Source organism: Micropterus salmoides, unplaced genomic scaffold, assembly GCF_014851395.1.
Source record: "Micropterus salmoides isolate LMB-PRFRI ecotype aquatic unplaced genomic scaffold, ASM1485139v1 Ms_hic_scaffold_19, whole genome shotgun sequence".
Taxonomy (NCBI): Eukaryota; Metazoa; Chordata; class Actinopteri; order Centrarchiformes; family Centrarchidae; genus Micropterus; species Micropterus salmoides.
Window position 1 is genome coordinate 26,190,729 of NW_024041039.1, and position 24,412 is coordinate 26,215,140.

General features: G+C 39.2%; 1 protein-coding gene across 1 annotated transcript in view; it reads right to left on the reverse strand.

Moving 5' to 3' along the window:
• Positions 1-24,412, reverse strand: part of alk (ALK receptor tyrosine kinase) — a 247,122-nt gene that overhangs the window by 118,260 nt on the left and 104,450 nt on the right. The window contains exon 4 of the mRNA XM_038729365.1: positions 14,492-14,696. Within this exon, the coding sequence (XP_038585293.1) occupies positions 14,492-14,696 (205 nt within the window). The remainder of the gene's footprint in view (positions 1-14,491; positions 14,697-24,412) is intronic.

Below are 24,412 nucleotides of genomic sequence, written 5' to 3' on the forward strand. Positions count from 1 at the left end.
CCAAGCTTGTGGCGATAAACTTGCAACAGTGACGAACATGCCTGAGACCGCAGCCGAAGGTGAGCGGCTGTTAAAATCACACGTGGACTTTTTTATACAGTTTACGGTGTAGGCACATAAGGGGAAAAAAGGCATGCTCTTCTCTTTCTTTCGGTGTGTAGCTTGTGTGTTTGGCTGCAAGCAAAATCATACAAATAGTAATTTTTTGCCGTGATCTGGTTACAAAAGTATCGATTGATGTACTGGTTTGACTGGAGATGTTTTGATTCTACTCCATACTGGGCTGTTTCAGCCGATACCATAAAGGTATCGAGTAGCGATACCCATCCCTAATCAGTATCGTGTATGGACTATTCTCTACCAAAGCATGACCATTACAGTTCTTGATAAAAAATATCCATATTGATGTGTCTGGAGTAAAAGGGACATTTTTTCTGAGGAACAAGTTGGTGTTACACTTGGCTGATGATTTGAACACCACAAACCAAATGCCATTTATGTTAAATCTGACGTCAAAGGCTATTTTTAAAACTGTGCCTTAGAATCATTTACTGAAAATAAGGAAAGTTATGACATTTACAGTACCACCCCATTTCCCTTCTACCGTTGTCCCATAATGTCATGTATAATGAATTGGTGTGAGTTGTCAATGAATCTTGTAACTAAATGATATCTATTCTCTTTGTGTCAGAGACTGTCATTCCATTTACACACTAACTGGGACATTTCATCAACATGCTGAAAGAAGTACTTCATGCTCAAAGAATAATTAGCTGACACTTATCACTTTGATCCACTGGTAGAGATCTAATCTGGCTCAGAAATGAATGACATCCTCATATATTACAAGGGGGGCTGGTGTCTATCTCACTTGCATCTACTACAATACCCTCAGATGCTGGAATATCAGATTAGATCTCTTTGATCCCTTCACTTTGTTCAAAGGCAGTTGGAGGAAAGCTGAGCAAGTGTGCATAGATTTGCAGAACTACAGAATAAGTTCTCAGAATCTCAGTGGAAACCAAAATCTTTTTCAGTTTAAAAACCAAGATCGTTTTAGGCATCCCTGGTGTAAGGCATCAGGAAGGTATTTGCTAAATCTTTGCAGGAAAAGTAATAAAGAATGCACAGTGAGTGGTAATCTTGCCATTGTCCTGATTCTCTTGGATTATAGTTTGCATAATTTTGCTAAAAAATTTTGCTTTAAAATAGATGAACCCACACAGGTTTGTACTTTTTCAGGTTCAGCAGGATATGAAAAAAGTGGCAACACTGCGGTTTCAAATTTTCAACTGCTGCTATTGTCCTCACCCTTTAACCCCTATTTCCTTTCAGTTTCCACGACACATAAATGGACATGGCAATCTCACATCCTTATATTACTTAATTAATTTTTTTTATACAATGGCACTTGATACATCTTCATCTCTGTGTTTAACTCTGTTCAGTTCTCCCCAATAGACACACGAGACTTGCAGATCCGTCAAATTTAGTTCTTACCATCGTGGCCTCCCTGTGTATGCCTTACCATACTGACACTCACTCAAAAACGGTAAGTTTTCCTTTTTATCCAATGAAAGGTCACAGATGATCAAAATGATCAGAATGATAAAAATCATTAAATGCACATGTGCTTTTGCAGCTGCTGAAGAGGATTGGGCAGCACCGATGCCAGAGGCCATGTAGTGGAGGAGCAATTGAGTGTCTGGAGATAATGAACACATGTGAGTGGAACTCAAGTGGCTAATACTTGTGGGGAAGTAACCCTCAGGAAGACGCAGCGATAACAAACATATGTTTCTCTTCCAGATCTGCCTGGGTCTAGACCTTTGAATCATCCCTCTCCACTGAGATGACTGATTCCCATCTAGCACAACACGCTCTCACTCCCAACTTGTCATATATAGATGCGTGCTTAAGAACCATTAGCGTCGTTTTGCACAAGCACGGCTCCACAGCCAAGTCAGCAATATTAAATATGCAACGTCCGGTTAGACTTTCATAATAAAATATGTGGTTAATGTTGTGAAACCATCACAGTTTGGTTAGGTTAAGGGACCAAAACTGCCTTCTTAGGTTTAGGAAACAATCATGGTTTTTTAAAATAAGTACGTTAGTTATGCAAGTTAAATGACGTATGTTATGTAGTTTATGTTAAAAAGAAATGAATGTTGAGTATCGGTTTCTCACAGGAAACAAACACTGTTCTCCTGGGTGAGAGTCTGGTGTTTAACCAATCCATCCCATCCAACCTAACCAAGGAAAAGTGAAAAAACTTCACTGAAGTTTGAGATTTCTTTTGCTAACTGTGGTAAAGTTACAGCATAAAACAAGATGAAGCTAATAAACTGATGCAAAATTAACTTTCTTCCATGTCTGTCATTTTTATTTTTGCAATGAATTATGAGCATTTAAAACAAACCTTCATGAGTCATATACAATATAAGCCATTTCAACACCAACACTATGAACTCCGTTATTGAAGGTTCATAGAAGAAGAAGAAGTTAGAAGGTTGTTTATTTGTCATTATAAAGCATAAGGCTTCATAACGAAAAGGAAATTTGTAGATTAACGTTAGAGATTTGTAGATTTGTACATCAGCTAAAGTTCAACCAGGAAGACTATCTTTATACTTCATTCATTCACAACTATCTTCTCGCTTCTCTAATTAGCCAACTATGGGTGTTCACTAGGCGTCTGGAAAAGAATTGATTTTTAGATGCACCGTGATGCGGACTTGGACGATTATGAATCGATTCACAATGTCAATAATCAGTTATCTAGAGCTTAATTGATAACATAATGTTGACGGAACGAAAAAGACAGAACTCGGAAATGCAGAAGTGCATCTCCGGACCATTGTGCGGTGCATACAACGAGACGTGTGGTTCTCCCTGTTTGGCACAGATAGGCAGTTGTTGATTGAATGACTGCTACTAGCAAACTTTCACATGATCAATAAAATTAATGCGCAACTAACGATTTTCACCAGCACACTGTGCAGCAGAATGGCAGTGCTTAGCTAGCGTCCTCTGCTCATTCTTTCAAGGACAGCTATGTGACAGGCAGCAGAAGGTGACGGTGAAAGCGAGCGGAGCAGAGGAGAACATGAGTGTTATGTTTCAGTCTGGCTGTAAATGCACAGTGTAGGTCACATCATGTCGGTTTATTAAAGTCTGTCTGTTCTTTTCCAACTGCTGGAAAAGTGAAGGCAGTTAGTGCTAGCTAACATCTCTTCAGAATGCGGTCTGGAAGCTGAGCAGGACGTGTTTTGGCTGCTAGTTCAAGTTTGTTTGTTGGGTTGTCATTCATCCTCTTATAGAGTACACAAATAAATGGAATGCTGTTTCTCAAGGCCCATGGTGCTCAATACAAGATTACAATAAACAACTTACAAGACAAGAAACATGTAACATCACTAGACGAGACAAAAGGAACAGCTAATATTAAGGTGGAGTGAACGTGGTTTGGCTGGAGCATTGTAAAGTGCATAGTTAAATTCCTATCTGACTCTATACTAATAACAGCAGCATCAGAAATAAAAATAGCAGCAGGTCAGTAATAATGCTGTAATAATGTAATAATGCTATGCAATGTTAGCTACATTTATATGAAGTAACATTAAATATCTGCATTTCTTTATTATTTACTTGTTTGGATTGTTACAAATACTTTTCTTTAAAAGTACCAAATAGTCACACTGTGACAAAAACTAGATCGTGCCACGATCTCCATCAGCCAATCATGTAGTCACTATCAAACTTTAATTCTGTTCTCCTCTCTCTAGCTCTCAGCTGCCATTTCAGTGTGAAATCACAGCGGCCCTCCTCCACCCAATTCCCCTCTATGTCATCATATCCAGGCCCAGGTCGAGCTTATCAGAAGTCCACTCCTCATATCATCTAGATCTTCAGCATTTACCTCATCCCCCTCACCACCACCACCAATGTCCAGACTCCCCTGTAGCAGCCCTCTGAGGCACCTCAACAACCAAATTCTACCAGATGGCAATGCTGACTGGAGGAGGGCCTGATTGGGGGCAATTATACACCTGGAATGGCGCAACAAACCTGAGGATCTGCAGCAGATAATGCCTCTTTCAGAATAGCAATCCCTTCCCGAGCTATCCTCAGAACGCCAATGGCCTGTGCAATTATGAGTACCCAACCGTCCATCCTGAAGCAGAGTTACCAAATTTGGAGGGATGAGACAATGAGGGGAAGTGAAAGTTCCCTTTTCGTTCACCCCCTCGCTGTATGAAAATGTGGACTCTCAGGCTAAAGGTGGCTTACTGGTGTTGAGGCTGTAGGCTGCACAGGACATCTGTTCTCTGGCTGCCCGCCAAAACCAGTGTGTTTCATACTCTGGTGCATGTTGAGATGAAGGCTGGTGTTCACAGCTGTGCTTCAGTGCATAGTGATTCATCCCAGCTGATTGTCTTTTCTTTTTTTGTACTCCATGTTGTGTATCTAAGGAATTATTGAATGAATAAGTATCTCTCCTCAGTAAAAAAATAACTAGAAAAATTTACTGTTTAACTAAATAAATTTTTAGTTCATCATTCTTTGACTAACTGATCAGTTGATTTAAATTTGGTCAAATTGTTTCTCCAGTAGTCCCCCCACAGAAGAATGCAGTCAGTGGATTAAATTCATTCTGAGCAAACAAAACACGTGCCTGTCAGAAAACTAAGCTTCCCTTACAGCTCAAAGTAAAATGACCATCGTACAGTTTCTTATCTTGACATACCAGTTGTGTGCACAGTAAAAGTGGCACAGATGGGTCACACATAAAACAATCTTCAATCAAATTGGGCTGTGATCATGACACAATGTTCTCCCACAAAAAACACAAATAAAACATGACTATATCCTTCACTGGATTGTACCAAATGGGGGTTCGAGAAACAAGAGTAGCTGGAGGCATTATTACTATGTGCATTCATTTGTGCCATCAAAGAACAACAAAACCGCAAAGACAGAGTTTTAGAGGGACCATTAGGTCATCTTTAACACACAAAGTCCAATTAATAAAAAGTAACTAAAAATAGAAATTTTGAGATGAGAAATATTCATCTTTAAAAAGCCTATCTACGGACAGCTACAGATTATGTGAGAAGAAAGTCAAACTTCTAAAATCTCTGGGTGTCTGAAAGGGCTCAAAGACTGGGTCACACTGCCTCTCTGACCAGGTCAAACTTATTGAGCTGCTTAGAAAGCTATAGTTTAAATTGGCACTAATATAGGCATTTGGCCTGACATCTCGGAATCGCCTGGAACACTTAAATTGGACCTCAGTTAAACTCAAAGAAAGGGAGCCTCTTCTCACAGATGCACATTAAAAATTATTTTGTAATCAGAGAGGTCTAGTGTGTGGGTTTGCTAGTGTTTGACTAACCATCACTGATACATTAGAATTTTCAATGTTGTTTTTATAATGTTTTTAGTAGAAGCCACCAGCGACAAGTTTAACACACAGTTTTATATTTGGATGACTGCCTAGTTTCATTTGACCTGCATGATGACACCCAAATGGCTGCAGGAAGATTTGTGACATAGCAGCAGCATTTGTATTGAGCTTTGTATTTCCAGTGGAAAGCCACTTCAGGTTGACACTTGACCAATGGCTGCCTGGTTAGATGCCTAGAAGCTACAGATTAACTATTCAACAATTCTAGAGCAAAATGCCTTTAGAATGCTGGACATTTAGTCAGTGTCAAAAGGATGTCAAAATGTTTATTTTGACATCAGGTCTTCAGGCTACGGAGCAATTTTTTAGATAGTAAGAAAAATATGGTCTCTGTCAGATTTATCCTCCATTTCACCTCTGTTTGTCAAGGTAAAATATAACTTTACCTTTTTCCTTCCACGTGTTTTTAGCTATGCTAGTGGATCGGCTCTGGGAATGGCAACCACACTCTGGTGGATGTGTCTCCCACACCAAAAGGTATTTCAGTGTTTCCCATATTTCGCAGATGTTCGCTTAGCACCTCCTCTCACTCGCTCCCTCTCTCTCTCTCTCTCTCTGTCACAAACACAGTAGCTGCTTTCATACAGGGATCTTGCATTAAATGCAGAAAGAATATCCGCCTATATGCGCATTCACTCATTCATCCAAAACCAAAGTTTGCTGCATAATATCGCAACCATGTGTGCTATCACATACAGTATCTCACAAACGTGAGTACACCCCACGCATATTGATTTGGTTATATCTTTTCATGTGACAACACTGAAGAAATGGCACTTTGCCGCAATGTAAAGTAGTGGGTGTTCAGCTTGTATAACAGTGTAAATTTCCCCTCAAAATAACACATCACACAGCCATTAATGTCTAAACCGCTGGCAACAAAAGTGAGGACACCCCTAAGTGAAAATGTTCAAAGTGGGCCTGATTAGCAATTTCTTTTCCCCGGTGTCATGTCAAGCATGGTGGTGTGAGTGTCATGGTCTGCATGAGTGCAGCTGGCACTGGGACCATGAATGCCAACATGTACTGTGACATACTGAAGCAGAGCATGATCCCCTCCCTTCGGAGAGTGGGCCACAGGGCAGTATTCCAACATGATAACGACCCGAAACACACCTCCAAGACGACCACTGCCTTGCTAAAGAAGCTGAGGGTAAAGGTGATGGACTGTCCAAGCATGTCTCCAGACCTAAACCCAATTGAACATCTGTGGGGCGTCCTCAAACTGAAGGTGGAGGAGCGCAAGGTCTCTAACATCCACCAGCTCCGTGATGTCATCATGGAGGAGTGGAAGAGAACTCCAGGGGCAATCAGTGAGGCTCTGGTGAACTCCATGCCCAAGAGGGTTAAGGCAGTGCTGGAAAATAATACTGGCCACACAACATCGACATGCCGGCTCTGGCTTTTCACGTTCCGTCTCTGCTCCATACCTTTCATACTGCGCAGCAAGACGGCATATCGGCGCAATACTCCCGAAAACACGCCATTGTGAAAGCGACTACTGACAACGGACCCATCTGTGAATAGCCCCTCCTCTTTGTGCACGATCTGAATCAAAACATGATCATGCATTGAATCAAGTTGAATGGTTAGTATTATGCCACCAATGCACAAATTCGTCCAAGACTAATACATTTACGTTAACTCTGATAAGCTAGTCTATCTAGGTTCTATATGTGTGAGACCCAATTTCAAATAGACTAAGTTAATAAATAAATTACTAAGTTATTAGCAAGCAAGGAGCACAGATAATGAGGATAGTTATGTTAACTAAGAATACAAGTTAGCACGCTATACATAGCTGCTAGTCAATATCAACTGCTCAAAACTTTTGTGTTTCAAAGTTTGACTTTCACCAGTTGATTTTATTTGACTTGACTACAAGATACACATTACACTCTTCTTTGCCCAGGCTTTTCATCAAGCTATGGAATTATTATCTTATCTTACTAAAGCTATGATTCAAATGAAAACATTTTTGACCTTCTAACAAAAAAGACAATCTTTTCTTATAAAATGACAGAACGTGTTGCTATTGAACAAGAAAAGACACCCTGTACTATTTTTTCTTTATTAATATTGATTATTTAAAGAATCAAATAAGTGGAGATTGAGTATTGTGGGAATGAGACAGGACACTGAGGAATGGGCAGTATGGACCAACTCTTTTACAGCACTCCCTTGTAAAACAGAGTGTGTCTCAGTGGTACTTTCCTGGTAAAATAAAGGTTTAAAAAACTATGAAATTGTGTGCATAGGCTTGTATACAGTTTGTTTTAGTTTGCTACTGCCTATCTCTGGCCGGTATTGATTTTTATATTGGGTAATAATAAATGTTGTTTGACTTAGCCAAACTCCTGTCTGCTACATAAAGCTATAAAAACCTGACAACTATCTTGCTGTGGGACGGGAAAACACATAAAAGGCACAAGAGGATTTCCAATGAAATCATCCTACATATCAACAAGAGAATAACAACTTCATGGTTACTGGTCAAAGCTCTTGTCCTGATGTTTTATGTTTAAATAAGACATCTTAAAAGATGGGAAACCACTACATTCTTTAGCATTTGTGAGTCTTTACAAAGAAATGTGGCAACAGCATAATACAAATCACTGTTGAGGCAAATGATAGATTTGTTTGCACTAGAATTAGCCGCATCCTCTTCCTGTCTTAAAATCCTTTCGACCTTTGCGCTATAAAGTACAAATACAGTACATTTCCAGTGAAATGCATCCAATGTGGAATTCAGAGCTCACACATCCTTTGTTGGTGGTTTTGTTTGCAATAATTAAAGAAATGTCTACAGTAGTGTCTGAATAATTTTTTCATAATTTCTACATTTTAAAGTTTGGTTATACTTTTGTCTGAGTACCTGCCATTTTTTCATGGTGAGGAAACATTGCACATCCACTGTATACCTGCGAGACATGCTCATCATTACACAAGCCGCAAGGGAGGCAAACTGGAAGAAAAAACACCATCTCTGTCTCAGCATTTGCTTTGATGCAAAACGTGCATCACAGCGAAGCCTTTTGTGATTCAGGTGCTAAGCTTTTTGTCAGGGCTCGAAATTTCCAAGTGCTTATTGCCATAAGTGAAAACTCAAATTCAGTCTTGTCATAAAAACTAGGCCACTGTTTCTTTTCCCAAATTTCACCTTCCTTTGTGTAAAACTTCAGCTGTCAGGAATGTACAATGTAACTTTGGGGAAAATGATTAGAGATTCTTAGATAAGACAGAAGGTCTATGAACACAGGGGGAAGGGTAGGAATAAAAACCCTACTACCTTATGTAACCTGTCTGTGGAGAAGAAAAGGAAAAAGATAAAGAGAGTGTGCATGAGAGGGAGAGGATTGTGGAGTATGCAAGCTGTGGATGACAAGATATATCTCATCTGTGGAAAGGCAGTTTTTTCCCCACAAGTGCATATATGAGGCTCACATGTTTCATTTTTGAAGTTTCTTATGAAGTCCAATCGGGAGCTGCCACCAAAACACAACAGAGACGCTGTGATAATAAGTTGTTGAGAGAGAAAAATGTTTGTGTGTGTGTGTGTGTATGTGCGTATCCGAGGAGAGGCCCATTAGATAAATAGATGCAAAATAAGTAGCACTATGTTTGAAATGTGGCTGAAGTATAATCCGATTTTAATGTAAAATGTATAAAAATGTCAAATTCACTGTATGTGATGACAAGATTTGGCATTCTTTAATTTTCCTACCAAAATGTTACCCCTGTAGTTATGACTGATGTTTATGGAGTGTTTTCCAAAGGACTCTCTAAAATACTTTGTAACTCGATAGACTGGCACTGAAGCACCACAACACTGCCACAGAAGTGCTCAATTCGCGCTCAGCATTCTGAACAAGTGGTTCACAAATACAACAATATAACGTAAAAGTGGCACCTGTCACCCATAGACGCCAGGAGCGACCTCTTGAATTTTGGTTACGTTTTGTTTTTGTATTCTCTTTTCTGTGTCAATTTGCCTGGAAGGTTTTATCATCGAACGTCGACTAATGTGCAGAAAATTGCAGGCTTAGAGAGGGAGAATGTATTAGCCAGTGAAAATAATGCTGCTGCCGCCTCTCTCTGGAAAAGGCAGTGGGAACAGTGGTGGTGCAGTGGTGGCCGATGCTATAAGGAGTCTCATTTACATTTCAAAGGGCAAAATAGCAAAGAAGGGTAGTGGGGAGTCAGAGAAAGACAAAGACAGAGTATAAAAGAACTACAAATGTGTCCCCTTAGACACTTTCTTAGCCACTGTGCCTGAGCAATCACCCACAATGCACAACATCTCCTCTTTTATTTGCTTTGGCAGGTCAAATGGCTAACTATTAATTATTAGTAGTGCTCAATTAAATGAACAAAAATGTATCACAATAAAACACTGACCTTGACTTAATTTTATTTAGAGGACTAACAACAAGGGATTGAGTTTTTGTGTGACAGCATATCAACACTGTGGAATTTTAATTAAATGGTCAATGTTGGTCAGTGTTCATTATTACAAAAATATAGATAACTAGATAGATAGAAAATTGATTTGCAAAACCACATCATATCAAAAACCAGATCCATAATCAAATGTCCAGGCTTGTCAACTTCCAACAGTCAGCTCCCTATGTGCAGGTTGAATGGATCGCTGTAGATTGGATAAAATAAAATCTTTTAGTTTACATTGTCTATGTATAGAACAATAAAGCCAACAAAGCCAAAAATGTCCTCAGCAAAATCACCACAGTCTGAGAGCTGGAGGTCAGCTCTGGTGAGCACTATGTAAAGAAGTGGAGGAGTTGTACAGTAAAGGCCTGCCAGGGATGAATGCCCAGTTTTACCAATGGGAGGGCCTTGAGGTGACCCATCTGTCTTACTCTAGTTTAGCTTCACTCATTGAAAGACTCACAGAACATGGCTGTAAGAGACTCACTGTTGGGGAGATGAATCTTTACGGCTATTTATGGAGAATTTTTACTTTATGGAAAAAATTGTGACAGAGGTTATATAAAATGGCACTTGGATCATTGCATAGAAATTGGATTTACATCTAAATTAGATGATACTGTGGATTACAGGAGCATTTAAACTAGGGCTGGGCACATTAACGAGGGCGTGTGCATGAGGCGAGCACTTCACCTCACTCTAACAGGGACACTTGCTACTGAGGTTTATATATGTTAACCTTGTGCTCAGAAGCTGCCTGTTATGATGTTATGATCCTGGCTCTGGACTCTGAACGTTAATGCCCTGGCAGTGGCAAATAGCTTTGGTTAAATATTTGATTTGATTACATTAATGTTTAAATTGAGATGTACAAGAAATATTTTATTGCTACTGTGTGAAGGCTATACTGTGGGTAAAAAGCACCTTATATGTTTAAAGTGTTTGCATACAACATGTTATTGTACTTTAGTGTATATTGATGATATGATACCATATAATTTTTTAGTAACTTGTTTTGATGCCATTGGTTGTAAGTGGGCGAAGGCAAACCCCATTAGCTTGAGAGAAAAAAAAAATCCTCAAAAACAATGTATTCTTTACTAAAGTAATTCATATTGCTTCAAGAGCCTATTTATCCAAGACACTCAAAATGAAAGGACTCTGCCTACTCTGCCTACTGGTACCATTAACAGACACAACCTAAGCCTACTTCAGACAATTTAACCCGGGGGTATTTTCAATACAAAAGCACCATAATGCAATGTTGGATTTAAAAGAGAAACATTTCTAATAATCAAACAATAAAATTCACCTGGTTTGCACCCATAGAATCCCGTACAGTATGTGTTACCATGCACTAAATTGTAGTCATGACCATGAGTTTATTAAAACAAATTGGCCATTGAACTAGTGAAAATTAAAAACATCTTCCTTCATTCTTAAAAGCTCAGTACAAAGTTTATATTGATTTCTTTATTTTTACGAACTGAGTAATGTAGCAATTATTCAACTTGTGTGTCTAGTGTATCTACTGCAAATACACAGACGCATATGATGTCAGCATTGAGGCTGCTTTTTATTTCATTTATTTGACTGTAAATGGGATAATTAGGTTAGTGGCAAGAATAATCCTTTTTACTTACAGGGATAACAGCTGGTCCAGTTGGAAATAAAAATATGTTGTGCTTTTGTCTCCTGCCAACAGTCTCCATTGTGAGGGACAACTTTCATCATGACCATGACATTTACAATGAAATACTCGTACATACAGATTGCAACTACTGTTAAGCCTTATTTGGTTCACATATTTGAACTTTTAAGACTAGATTGATTTTATACAGCATGCTGTGATATTCAGAAAATCATGTTCAGTTGACTTCTTTTTAAGCTTTAGATGTTCTGACAATTATTTTCTTTTTACTGATACACTACAGTTGTAATACTTTAACCTGCAGGCTTATGTAGAAGATGATGTGCAGTGCAGCTAATATCATATTATACATCACATGCCATAATGTTCCTTCTATATGTCAAAATGTAGCTTTAACACTTGCCTCCTTTGATGCATCCTTCCCCCGCATTACACAAGCTACGGATCAGTTTTAAGATGCATACATACAATATACATACTGCACATTATACTATACAGTATGTGCATGTGGATATGTGTGTAATGGATGGGGTGTGAGGTAATATCATATGCAGGGATGTGTACATGGGATATTTTGGTGGGCAGGGGCTCAAGAGAAAAAAGGGCACTTCTCATAATTACACTGCTCAAAAAAAACCCAGAGAGACTGCGGTTTCTTTAGTATTCACTAGGTTTATCACAGGAGCAGGCAACAGCAAAGGCAACTATGTCACAATGTGCTACTATGCTACTACAATATATTTAGAATAAATGACTGCACCAAGGAGAGAGACATAGTTTCACAAATACTTTGTTTATTTTTCACAAGGCAATAAATCTAAATCTAAAATTCTCCCGTGGTGAGAAGATAGATTCTCCTAACTATACCAGAACTTGAGAAAACCAGTTTGACATGTTCTTTCAAAAGTAAGGTTGAAATGAATGAATGATTACTTTTGCATCACCATTGGCATTGTCATTGTCACATTCTTCCTTAGATAGCTTGTTAAAGTTTGATGTTTTGTTTTTGTTTTTTGTTGAAGAAGAGCAAAGCAGTATCCCACACAGGTTGGAAAAGGTAAATTTTTTAGGTCATTTTTTTTGCTAGAACTTTCAAAGCACTTGTAGAGGAGGAAGCATTAGCCATTGAGAATTGACTTTCGAAGATTTTTTGTACTTTGACAATTCCATCAGACGTGATGCAACAGTAATGCAAGCATGCAGAGCATCTTTCAGGGGTTTCAAAGCAAGTGCTCCCTCAGTGGCTGATGGCTCCCGTGGAGCTTGGACACTTGTATTAGAGTTAACCAGAGGCTTCTTGATTAAAAATGTAGTGAAGAAACAAACAAAAACATGTTCAAGTTATAGGAGGAAAAGCATTTACTGGGGTATCCAAAATTCATTTTGAATTCCTTGAATAGCTTGACTGTTAGAAGAATCAACAGACAGAATGAATGGTTAACTATTGTAAGATTGTGTGTGCAGCTAAAAAAGTATCTTCCTTGTAACTTTACTCCACTGGGAACTGATCTTTTATTATTATTTGTACATGGCTGCAGTCTCTGGTTCAACCTATGAGTCATTTTATACATATAACTTTAACTAAAAATGAATGAAATGAAGCTTGAAACTTTTTTTTCTACTTTCAAGTCAGGAAGACATTGTTAAATGACCATTGCATACGAGGATGTTTTGTTCCCCTCTGGGCTGGCCCTGTCCTAAATGTCCTGACTACTGAATTGGGCAGACATGTCAAAACACAGAATTACAATTACAAGGCAAGAGCTCGGGTTCACATTTAGTAAGCTCACTGACTCTTCCAATGTCCGTGGGAGGCTCTTCTTGGTTTTATTTTTGGCCCCTCTTTTCATGATATGAGTGTCCTCCTGTCAGAGGAGAAATGTGCAGATGTGCAAGTTTGGCTGAGCAAGTCTCCGAACAGCAGAGATAGTGTGGGTGGACGGCAGCCTCTGACTACAAATGAGAGCACACAAACGCACAGTCTAATCCGTCACACATGTAACGAGCGCGTCCCTGCTATGCTCCCTTAAGAGACACACCAGCATTGAGTGTTTACACACACACAAACGCACATTCACTCCCACACAGAAACACAGAGAAAAGGGAGATGCATAAAGCATGACGTTTATATGATTCCAATGCCCTTAAGAGATTACACACACAGGCAGCATGAAACATGTCCGTAGCAGCGCGCTGACAGTTGCTCTGTATCCTGACTTCCTACACATAAAAACAAAAGTACAACTATGCCAAAATGGCCACACATGATTCGACAAAGTATTTAGAGGAGAAGTGTCTGAACTTCTGAGTATTGTCCTGGCCTCTGTCACTCTGTCGCACAAAGTGAGAACCACAGATCTCTGTAAAGCCTCCAAAGAAACGCCATAATGAGAGGAGCACAGACCTGCTGTTAATTAAGGATTAGTCACACAGGAAGGTTATATGAATGCAATAACTGCTGATTGGTGCCCAGCTACTGCAAAAGCAAATTACATGTTTTATACATCTACTATCTTTCTTTTTTACCCAGCCAACTCGCTCTGTCTTACTCCATATAAAAAGGCTTTCAACGTGGGTGCCATCCTTTGATTCTGCCGAATGTTTTCTATCTCTGCCACTAATGGAACATATTTACACAGGTTTGGGAACAGGGTATTCACAATCAAGCTCTTGCCTGGCACGCGTACACGGTTCCGGCTCAGTGAACCTGAGCATGATGCTTAGAACAATCCTGTGAACAAAGTTGGTAGAACGTGCTAAGGGAGAAGTTACAGGTGGATAATCATGACCATGAGGCGTGGGTGGACATGGATATCATCTTCATGGTTGCTTATTCTCTTTACTTAAATCAATCTGTTTTATTCCTGGTGCGAGCTGAAATTCAGTCTTCTAGTGCTCGATTCATGTATAAAACATGTGCTTACCCTGTGATGCGCGGCAAGGTGTCAGTGGAGAAGAGGGCAAGTGGCGGTTTGTCCCGCTCTATGAGCCATATGGTATATTGCCCACTTTGCTTGGGGTGGAGGAACACAGCCATGTCCAGGCTGCATGGACCCTGCCTTCCCCCCAGCCAAGGACTCAGCACCCAGGGGCCACCAAAGGCTGAACTGTTCACCCAGAGGAACTGACCTGAGGGAGAAAGAAAAACAAAGAACTGTAGTACACAGAGCAGCGCCAACAGGATGTACTAATACGAAACGTAATAGGACACTGGGTTAGAGATTTATCAATCAGTAGTAGCAAGAAAGCTTGAACACAATCAGAAATGATTACAATCTCTTGAACATGATGTGCTGTTACAGTATGTGCAGAATCCAGATGAGTGATGGGCTACAGTATGATTTCAAATAGTTTTAAGGCTATGGCTGAGAGTAGCACTTGATGAAAATGCATGAAATAAAGAAATAAAGCTGCTTTGAAAAAGAGCAGTCAATGACATCCCTTGCACAAAAAAAAGAGTGGGTGAAAAATCAAAGCACAGTTTTTTTCTAGCTTTGATATGAAGTCCCATTTCACTTTCAAACCTATTGCGCTCATTCAAGCAGGAAGTTCATCAGAAGCTGTAAGTTGTGTGTGTGTGTGTGTGTGTGTGTGTGTGTGTGTGTGTGTGTATGGTGAGGAAGCACAAAGAATCTCAACTTGAAAGGAGGAGAAAATCCATTTTTAATACGCTCAGTTACAAAAAGTAGTGTTGATGAGGGGAAGCTAAAAAATGCAAAGCAAAAATCGTGCAGAATAAGTGATTTATTTTGTATCATTCTCAGAAACCATTCAAGGTGAGCTTGCACTGATGTGGCTTTTTATTTTGTTTGTGTAAGGATCATGAGTTGCACTCGTTGCTTCAGTAACAGTTGCAGAATAAGTCTGGAAATATTTTGTAACACAGGGTTGATGTATTTTTTTCTTTCCATTTTTAGTTTGTTCCATTCCATTTTTAGGCTGCACTCTTGCCTCTGGATAATGGCAACCAGCTTCCCAAGGGTCACATTGTATTAAAAGTGTACTTCTCTAACTGGGACACACGTGTCTCCTTGTGTATGTCAACCGCTGCACTCAAACAGCCTTTTGCCATTATTTGTTTATGCAATTTGTATGTTAGTACTTATCAGACAGAGGAAGGATGGGAAAATAAGGCTGAACAAAACAAAGATACTAGAATGAATAGCCATGGATGTGGGGAGGGGCCCATAGAGAATGCCTATGCACAGGGTCCATATGTTTTATAATAACAATAATAATCTTTATTTGTAGAGCACTTTTCAAAAACAAGTTACAAGTTGCTATGCCCCTGGCTGCAGGGATAAAATATAAAGAGAATGGAATTTGGTATTCTATTTGAAATAAGAGTCAACAGATGATTTCATTATGGACATGAGCTGGAGGACCTTAGTCAGTGTCTGTCTGTAATCACACCCTCTAAAAGTTCGACTCCCTCTTTCCTTTTCCTTACCCAGAGGTTGCTGAAAGACTGGTGAATATGGAGGCCTTCAATTTGGAGTGCTTCAGATAAGCCTCATTTGCTCTCCCTTCCACATTTGCATGCTCTTTACGCAGAGCGTCGAGGCAGTTTGGCAAGGACAGCCAGAGCGCTTACAACAAGTTTGCAGGAAATGTGGACTGCACACATTTTCTACACACCCAGCAGTGATTTGATATAAAAAGGTTTTAAGACTCAGCCTGGAAGGGCTTTGGGTCTGAAGGTGGAAACCTATTAACTTGTTTCCCAGTCCAAATAAGATGAACAAACACCTGCTTGGGAGCAATTATCGGCAGGGTACAAATTATAACGGCAAACTGCAAAGTAAAGACTGTAATTCCATTAGTAGATTTCTGCCTCAGCTTCACCTGTGAACACCGCTGCCTAATAGAGCTTGCTGCCCTCATTTACTGCATCACCTGGTTCGACTGACTGTCTGCTCCAGTCTGCACAGTGCAACATGATCATTGATGGGTGTTTAAGCAGTTTAGACATGATCACTCAGAAGCTATGAAACCAGGCTCTGCATAAAAAAAAATTAATTAAAAAAATCACCATAATACAAGAGATGGAAATTCACGTGGAGGACATGTCTTTTTTCCCGCTTTAGTTTCTTTGAGTGTTGCCTTTAATGATGACCTGTAGGGATCCACTGGAAGATGGCCCATCTGTATGATTTTAGACACAAGGACTCCTTCAAGATCTATGAAAATTATCTCTTTCCTTAATAAACTAGTCTTAACAGAAGAGATTTTTACTGAAAACGATTACACGACCAGTTGCTGGAAGGTACATAAACAGCACTTATACTTTAGTTGGCTTGTTTTGCTGCAGTTAATGGAATTTGTTGGAGGCAGTTTCTCATTTATCTGTGAAGTGTTAACTTGGCATAATCAACAGTATTTATACAATGGCACTTGATTATTGCCCTCTAAGGAAGAAGACAAGGTCCAAAAATCAGAAGCAGAAACATTTCAATCCGAAGTGGTAGTTGTATTCTGTATCACTGAATCAAGCTGGTAAACACTCTTCTCTGTGTGTGTGTTGTTACAGATTCAATCAACTGAGGTTCTTGTTGACATAGCATACCGAATCAGGCCAACTGTTGGTGAGAGCAGAATTCCCACAGATAACAAAATTGCAGCTAAAGGCCTGAGAGAAGGAGGAAAACAAACCATTTAAATTGTATTCTCTGCCAAATCCACTAGCATAATGCATTTGCCCAGGGCCAGCACAAGCTTTTTGGGGTCCCAACAGTTTGACTGCTTCATATTTTAATTTACAACCTATTCATTGGCTGAACATAGTGACAGATTCCATTGTGGAGAGAAGATATATATTGAGTATGCCAATAAACTGCCTTCTTGTAATAGTATTTTTAAAATGATTTTCTACCACAGTGATTTCAATTTTACACCTGCAATAACTTGTTTTTTTGGCCATTTGGAAGCAGAAAAAACAAGTTGCAAACACAACACTGAAATATCATGACCTGGTAAGTTGATTTAAGGCGATCAAACACAGTTGCTGATTTACAAATCCAGCAATTGTGCAGCAACAATAGCATTCATTTGGAATTAAGTTACTGGCAACCTGATGAATGTCTGAAGTCCAGTCTTCACTCTCCTTTAGCTCCTTTGTCTCTCCACCAACTCCAGAGGGAAATATCTAGCATTTTAGTTACTAAATGCTCCACTATGTTCACCAGCTAGACACTGTGTCGGTCTGCAGTTTGGTGATGGGCAGGTAGTGTAAAGTGTACTTTTAGGAATTGTACTTATAACAGCTGCCTGCTGCAGTAAAAAAGTAGAGCGAACGGAGAGAGTGAACAGTTGCAGGTGCAACCGTATTTATTCCTATCAAGGATACAATGCTGGGAAAGACAAAGCAATAGAAGCAGTACTATTAAGATTATAGTTTGGTGGAAGCAATCACAAAACTATTGTCAGGATATGTATAACAATTTTTGTGAAAGCCAAATTCAATGATCATAAAAAAAAACAACTGATAGAATATAAAAAAATGACTCCATTTATAACTCCAGTAGACCGGGTTGCCCGTTAATCGGAAGGTCGGCGGTTCATGTCAAAGTGTCCTTGGGCAAGATACTGAACATCGAATTGCCCCTGGTGGCTGTTCCACCAGTGTATGAATGTGTGTGAATGTTAGTTTCTGTGTGAGCACAATGTGTGTGAATGGTGAATGCAGATGTAGTGTAAAAGTGATTTGAGTTCTCGAAAAGACTAGAAAGACGCTATACAAATACGGAGCATTTACATTTACTCCCTGATTCAACTCCCTGTGTGACAAACTACTTTGCTCTTGGTTATTTTCAACCCCGGTGGCCATGTAGCTGCAAGAGGGTAGTGCAGTTTCCCCATAGAGTAAAATCAACAGCTGAGAAATTTGATGACATGGGTAGCCGTCAGTCTAAAGCCATTTAAATTCATACAAAAAAATTCCTGGTATGGTGGTCCTCAGGGTGGCAATATTGCCTTATAAAGTAGTAGAGAATGCCACATCTTTGCACCACACTTGTGCATAATGTGTTATCAGTAGCTCAGCTTAAACACAACTATGCACCACTACACTATGGTTGTAGCTTATAGGGCTTGGGATTTACAGTGATGTTATGTCAAACTGCATTCAGGTTGTTAAGGGGTTAATTCACCATGCATACAGTGCAATATATTATACTTCACTTCAGATTTGTAAGTGATAAATTTCCAGAGAATGAGCAGAAGAGCAGCTAGCACTGTGTACAGATAACAACTACTGTACAAGGCAAGGTGTTTTGGCTTATGTGATAACCATCTGTCACTGCTCCCCAATCATCGAATAAGAAATTAAAGAAGAACAAACACTGAATAATATTAAATCATGTGAAAAAAGAAAACACTGGTCGGAATAATTGAATAACACCAGACAATGTTAACAGACACATTACCCACTGTGAATAAACTCTGGAATGATTTCACTTAAAGCTATGATAGGCAATTTATTGCAGAAGCATTTTTGTTGTATCTGTTGAAAATCTCTACCCGATAATTTTCCCGATCAGCAGTAAATGGTCTGACACACTACACAAAATCCGGAATCTAGGGCTGTCGTAGGACTGTAATAAGCACGACCAATCATTTCATTCGGGCTGACCTACCTGCCTGTCTACCTGCGCGCACACTGCCCATGTACACACTGCCCATGTACACACTGCCCACGAAAATGTGTTGTGGGGTAGTGGGTTTTCATTGAGGCACCCCTCCCACCTTCTTCCCAGAAGCCTCCTGAGGGGCAGCAACTAGCCGGCACAGCACTTATTGCACAAAAACATAACTTTAATCACTGATTTTGGTGAAACTGGATTATATTCTATGGAGTAAATATTTTGTGGTTTCTGATGTCCTCTGGTCCTGCCTCAACTTTCAGTTCCTGATGGACAGATAGCAGTTAATTTTTTCCACTAACTACTGCTAATGGTTGCTGCTGCTAGCTAGCGGACTCTGCATGGACTGGAAGCTTGGTGCTCTGGGGGTGTAATGTTATTTACACCTCTAGTACAGGAGCTTAGGACAACTGGGAGCGCCCAGTTCAGGCAGAGCCAGCAGATAACGGTAGCTACAGTTAGCAGTAGTGTAACGCTGGGTTTTCTCGTAGCATTAACTATACCTGTAGTACTGGGTAGACGTGGGTAAAATAAGAACACGACACAACTTCTTCAGGAGAACTGCGTCCATTTGTTTAATGCGCCAACAACAGCCCGTGACCACGGAACATTCACAACAGTCAAAAATCGCTTCCTTGTGATATCACTCCACCAACCTTGACTGGTACTAAACTTAAATTTACAGGCAAGGTGGACCATGTAATGTAGTTCCTATTAAAGCTGCAACATATGGATATAGTTAACATTAATTAAATCATGCAACTTATTTCAGGGGCGGCAGTGGTTAGCACTGTTGCCTCACAGCAAGAAGGTCGCGGGTTCAAACCGCGGTTGCCCGGGCCTTTCTGTGTGGAGTTTGCATGTTCTCCCCGTGTCTGCGTGGGATCTCTCGGGGTGCTCGGGCTTCCTCCCACCATCCAAAGACATGCCGACTAGGTTAACTGTCGGCCGACTAGGTTAATTGGTGACCCTAAATTGTCCTTAGGTGTGAGTGTGGGCCTGAGTGGTTGTGGCCCTGCGATGGACTGGCGACCTGTCCAGGGTTTACCCCGCCTTTCGCCTGATGTCAGCTGGGATTGGCTCCAGGATAAGCAGGATAAGCGGTTGACGATGGATGGATGGATCTTATTTCAGTAAATGGACTAATCTTTAAAATCAGTCTCATCTTACAGTAGTTAGTCTACAGTAGTAAATCTATCTGTCCATCAGGAAACTTATTAAATCACAGAGTTGAGGCAGGGCCACCAAACCAGAAAATATTTCACTTTGCTTCAACAGCGTGTTTGCACACACATTTACTGAAAGAATGAGCAGGAACAGAAGAGAAGATGTTTTCCCCTCATAATTTGGGGGTCTTTAGACTCACTGGGGACACATATTTAAGTTGAAAAGACATGAAAAAGTGGATTTTGCATAAAATGGGACCTTTAAAGAAAATACAAGAATTTTCAAAGGAAAAAAAAAAAGACAATATAGAGCATCCGTAATTGGGAAAAGACCTATTAAAACCATCTGGGAATAAACTATCCAGTCTTGTACATTTATAATGTGGTCAATTAAATGTGTATTTCAGACATCAGACACATTGTGCAGTGCTGCAAAAGTAGAAACCAGAGGAAAGCTTTGGTAACCACTGGAGACAAGAATCCAATTGTTTGCTGTTCAGATCTTTGCTTTTTCTGTCACAAGGACGAGTCCCATGGCTACTGATCTGTCCCAAGGTTTGTTTTTCAAATTTTTCATGTAGCATTACAAAATGAACTAGCATTGTCTCCCTGAAAATTACATACAGACGTGAATGTACTGTTATCAGGGGGAGGTCAAGAAGATGCAGCTTCTTTTTACATTATGAATGAATGTTGGAATATCAGTAAATGTATTGTATTCTTATCAAAGCAATACAGCTCTCTGCAATGAGATTGGCTTCCTTTACATGTGAAAACACTAGTAACAGTATTTTCCATACGAGACCTGTTCACTCTTTCAAGCACTAATCATATTAAAGTTTTTGACTTTGTGGAGATTTCCACAGCCTTTCAGCACGATATATTACTTAAAGTATTAGGTGCAGTGTTTAGTCCCAGAAACTGTCCCGATCATGTTCATGTAATCAATTTTTGCTGGTGTGTTTTTTGTTTTTTTTTGTCTTAATTCCAAGGTACTCAGCCACATCAAGAGCACCAGTTTGAGTCATTTACTTCTGTTTTGTGTTGAACAGCTGGAAGATCTGATGTTGTTTTGGTCATGCTGAGCACTGACAAAGAGACCTTGATGCCAACAGTGCAAATATGCAAAGGCAACCAGATGTACATATAAAAATATAAAGACATTTGAATTGTTGATAAATATTTTTATATTTTATTTTTATATCCAGTGAGGGTATTATTTTATAGCAGAAAACAAACTTCTCAACCAAGTGTGAGATAACAGACATGAAACCGTGAAGTGGAACTCTTTAAAGGAGCAGGTGTCTGAAAGTCATTTTGACAGCCAATGAAATGGTTCATCAATTCAAATAAGCAATTTTATAAGCAGTTATAAAATTGCCTTTTTTCTTGGCATTATGTAGAAAATTATTTTGCTCATGAAAACATTAAGGATGCTGCTTGTGGGGATTCAAAGATAAAGCTCGGTATGAAACAAAACATGGACAGAGTTTGAGTTCAGGACAGTTCAAAAAGCTTTTGTTTTGAAAATTCTGTTACTTCAGGATATATATCTTGCTGTAAGCCAAACTGGAATTTTGTAATCTTGAACAAAATCCTCAAAAAATGCATGACCAAACACAAAAGGAATGCAGCTGACAGTTGTCATATGTTGATCAATCTCAATCTGTAATCTCAGTTTATTGTACGAGGAAGATAGTGCATTAGATTTTTCTGTATTTTTAACACTGCACAATAAATGATGCCTCTCTGAGATATCTCTCTTAGAAAAATAAATGCTGACTCTCGCTATCAAAGACGCAGATCTAAAATGCAGTTAAATACTACTTCAATAGATAACAATTTTCCTACCCCCAACCACCAACAATAGCTTCACAACAGTCATATCAATTCTTCTGTTGATAATGCCTCCAGCAGCTTTCAACAAGCCAGTATACAACTCATTAATCACTTCCCACAAAATATACTGAAAACAAACCCACACATCAAAAGAACTGATCTTTTAAAGGCAAGTTATATTTATAATGTAATCATTTTGTCTCTGTCAGAGAACTGAAGAATTAATCTTAGGGCCAAATAGCAAATGTACTGTATATTTCACTTTGTATTTTAAAGATCTTATTGTTATGAATTGATTAAACCCCAAACTGTTTCATTCTTACCCATGTCCTACAGTGCTGCCACAGTGATTTCCACTTGTGGTACAATGTGCTTAAAGATGATTATAGGGTTAATTAAAATGTTATACCTGCAGTACATTGTTTTTTCCCCCCACAGTCCAAAAGTTATTGCTATCCTACTTACATAGTAAAATATAATTTTAAACTTATTTTAACAAATAAGCCTAATAATGTTATGAGAAAGTGTAACTGAATATTCTGTTTTCTGTAATGAAGGTGTTACAGGTGTTTTCTCATCTATATTGATAATTTTTACTTACAGATACATACATTTAAATGGCTCTGACAACATCGTAATCATGCACAGTCTAGAGAAAACGGTAGCCACTGTCTGTCAATCACACAAGCATTCTCGAGTGTGTTATCTAGTAAGTCTGATACATCTGTGTAAGATGGACACAGGGAATGGCAGTAGACTGTAAACAAACAAGTCAACCAAACAAGTCAACCAAATGGCCTAGTAGTGATTTAAAGAGGGTTAATGGTGACTTCAGCCTGAGGGACAAAGTGTCTGGGCCCAGCAAGCTGGCTGATTAAGTGGCGTTGTTTATAGAGGCTGACACAAACATTGCCAACGGGTCTCTCAAATGAGTGAATGATGCCATGGGCCTTTCACTGGGCTATCAGCTGCTGAGCTGTGTTCATTTGCAAAAGGTGCACAGAAGTAAACATAAATTTTCCAACACTGTCAGCTGAATGAATGAACATCATAAGTTGCACTAATGTAAAGAGCAATTTAGGTTTTCAAAGTTGTAAGATGATGGTTGTGTAATTTCATTTTTTTCCTTTCTTCATTATCTTCCATGAGAAGTCATGTGCTACAGTCAGAAATAACTAATGGCAGGTCGAAGGGCGTCACTTTTTGTTAAAAAGTGGTGTGGACAAAAGGTCTAACATTATAATGCTTAAAATCCCCCACTCATACATTTCAGCAATGAATATTTCTTCAAAATAGTGTTAAATATCTTGGGCGTCCTCCCCATAAGATTTTAAGCATTATACTCTTAATTTACTGCATTCTGGAGACATTTTCTGCACCAATACAGTATATAGTGTAAATGTCTTTATTTATATGAAGGCAAACACTAAATTCAGGTGGCAGGTGACAGTCCAAAATATAAAAATATAATGCAGCAATCAGTAGGGTTTTTTTCTTACTTAAGTTACTTTCTTGGACAATGCACATGTTTCTTCTAGATTTAAATTGTATTTCACAATTTCTTATTGTGCAAATAAACCTTTCTCAAAGCAATTTCATTTGTTAGTTAACATTTGTTGTTGCAAGATATTTTTCAGAAAATTTTCAACAAATGCCTTCAAAAAGGGATGGGGACACATTCAGCCATTTAAAACAGTGGTGGCGACATGTCCCCAGCATCCCCAGTGTAAATGACACCTATGGGCAGGTTCATGCCAAATCCATTTGCACAGACATTTTCCTGCCTTAATAAACATGTTTTCATACAAAACATGTACTGTATATTTTTACTAACAATTGTATTAGGTACCCAAGCATGCAGTTAGCTGGGAATATTTTTCATTTTTGCATCACCAGTAGGCACAATATATTCATATATTCTTGCAGAACTTAATTCTTAATACAGTACAATTGCAACAGCAATGCTTGTGACATAAAGTTACAAATTCTGCCAAAAGGCAAAAAAACATGCCTACCACCAAAGAGACCTGGTCTGAATTCCCAGCTTAGTTGAGCAGCAAACCAACACCAATGGCAGTCTTTGCAGGTGGGAAACCCCCGAAGCTCCTTGCTTGCACTTGAAAAGAAATGGCTGGTATCATGTGTATGTGTATAAAGACCACCCTGTAACTCTGAGCCAACTAAGAGAGGCAAGGACTGC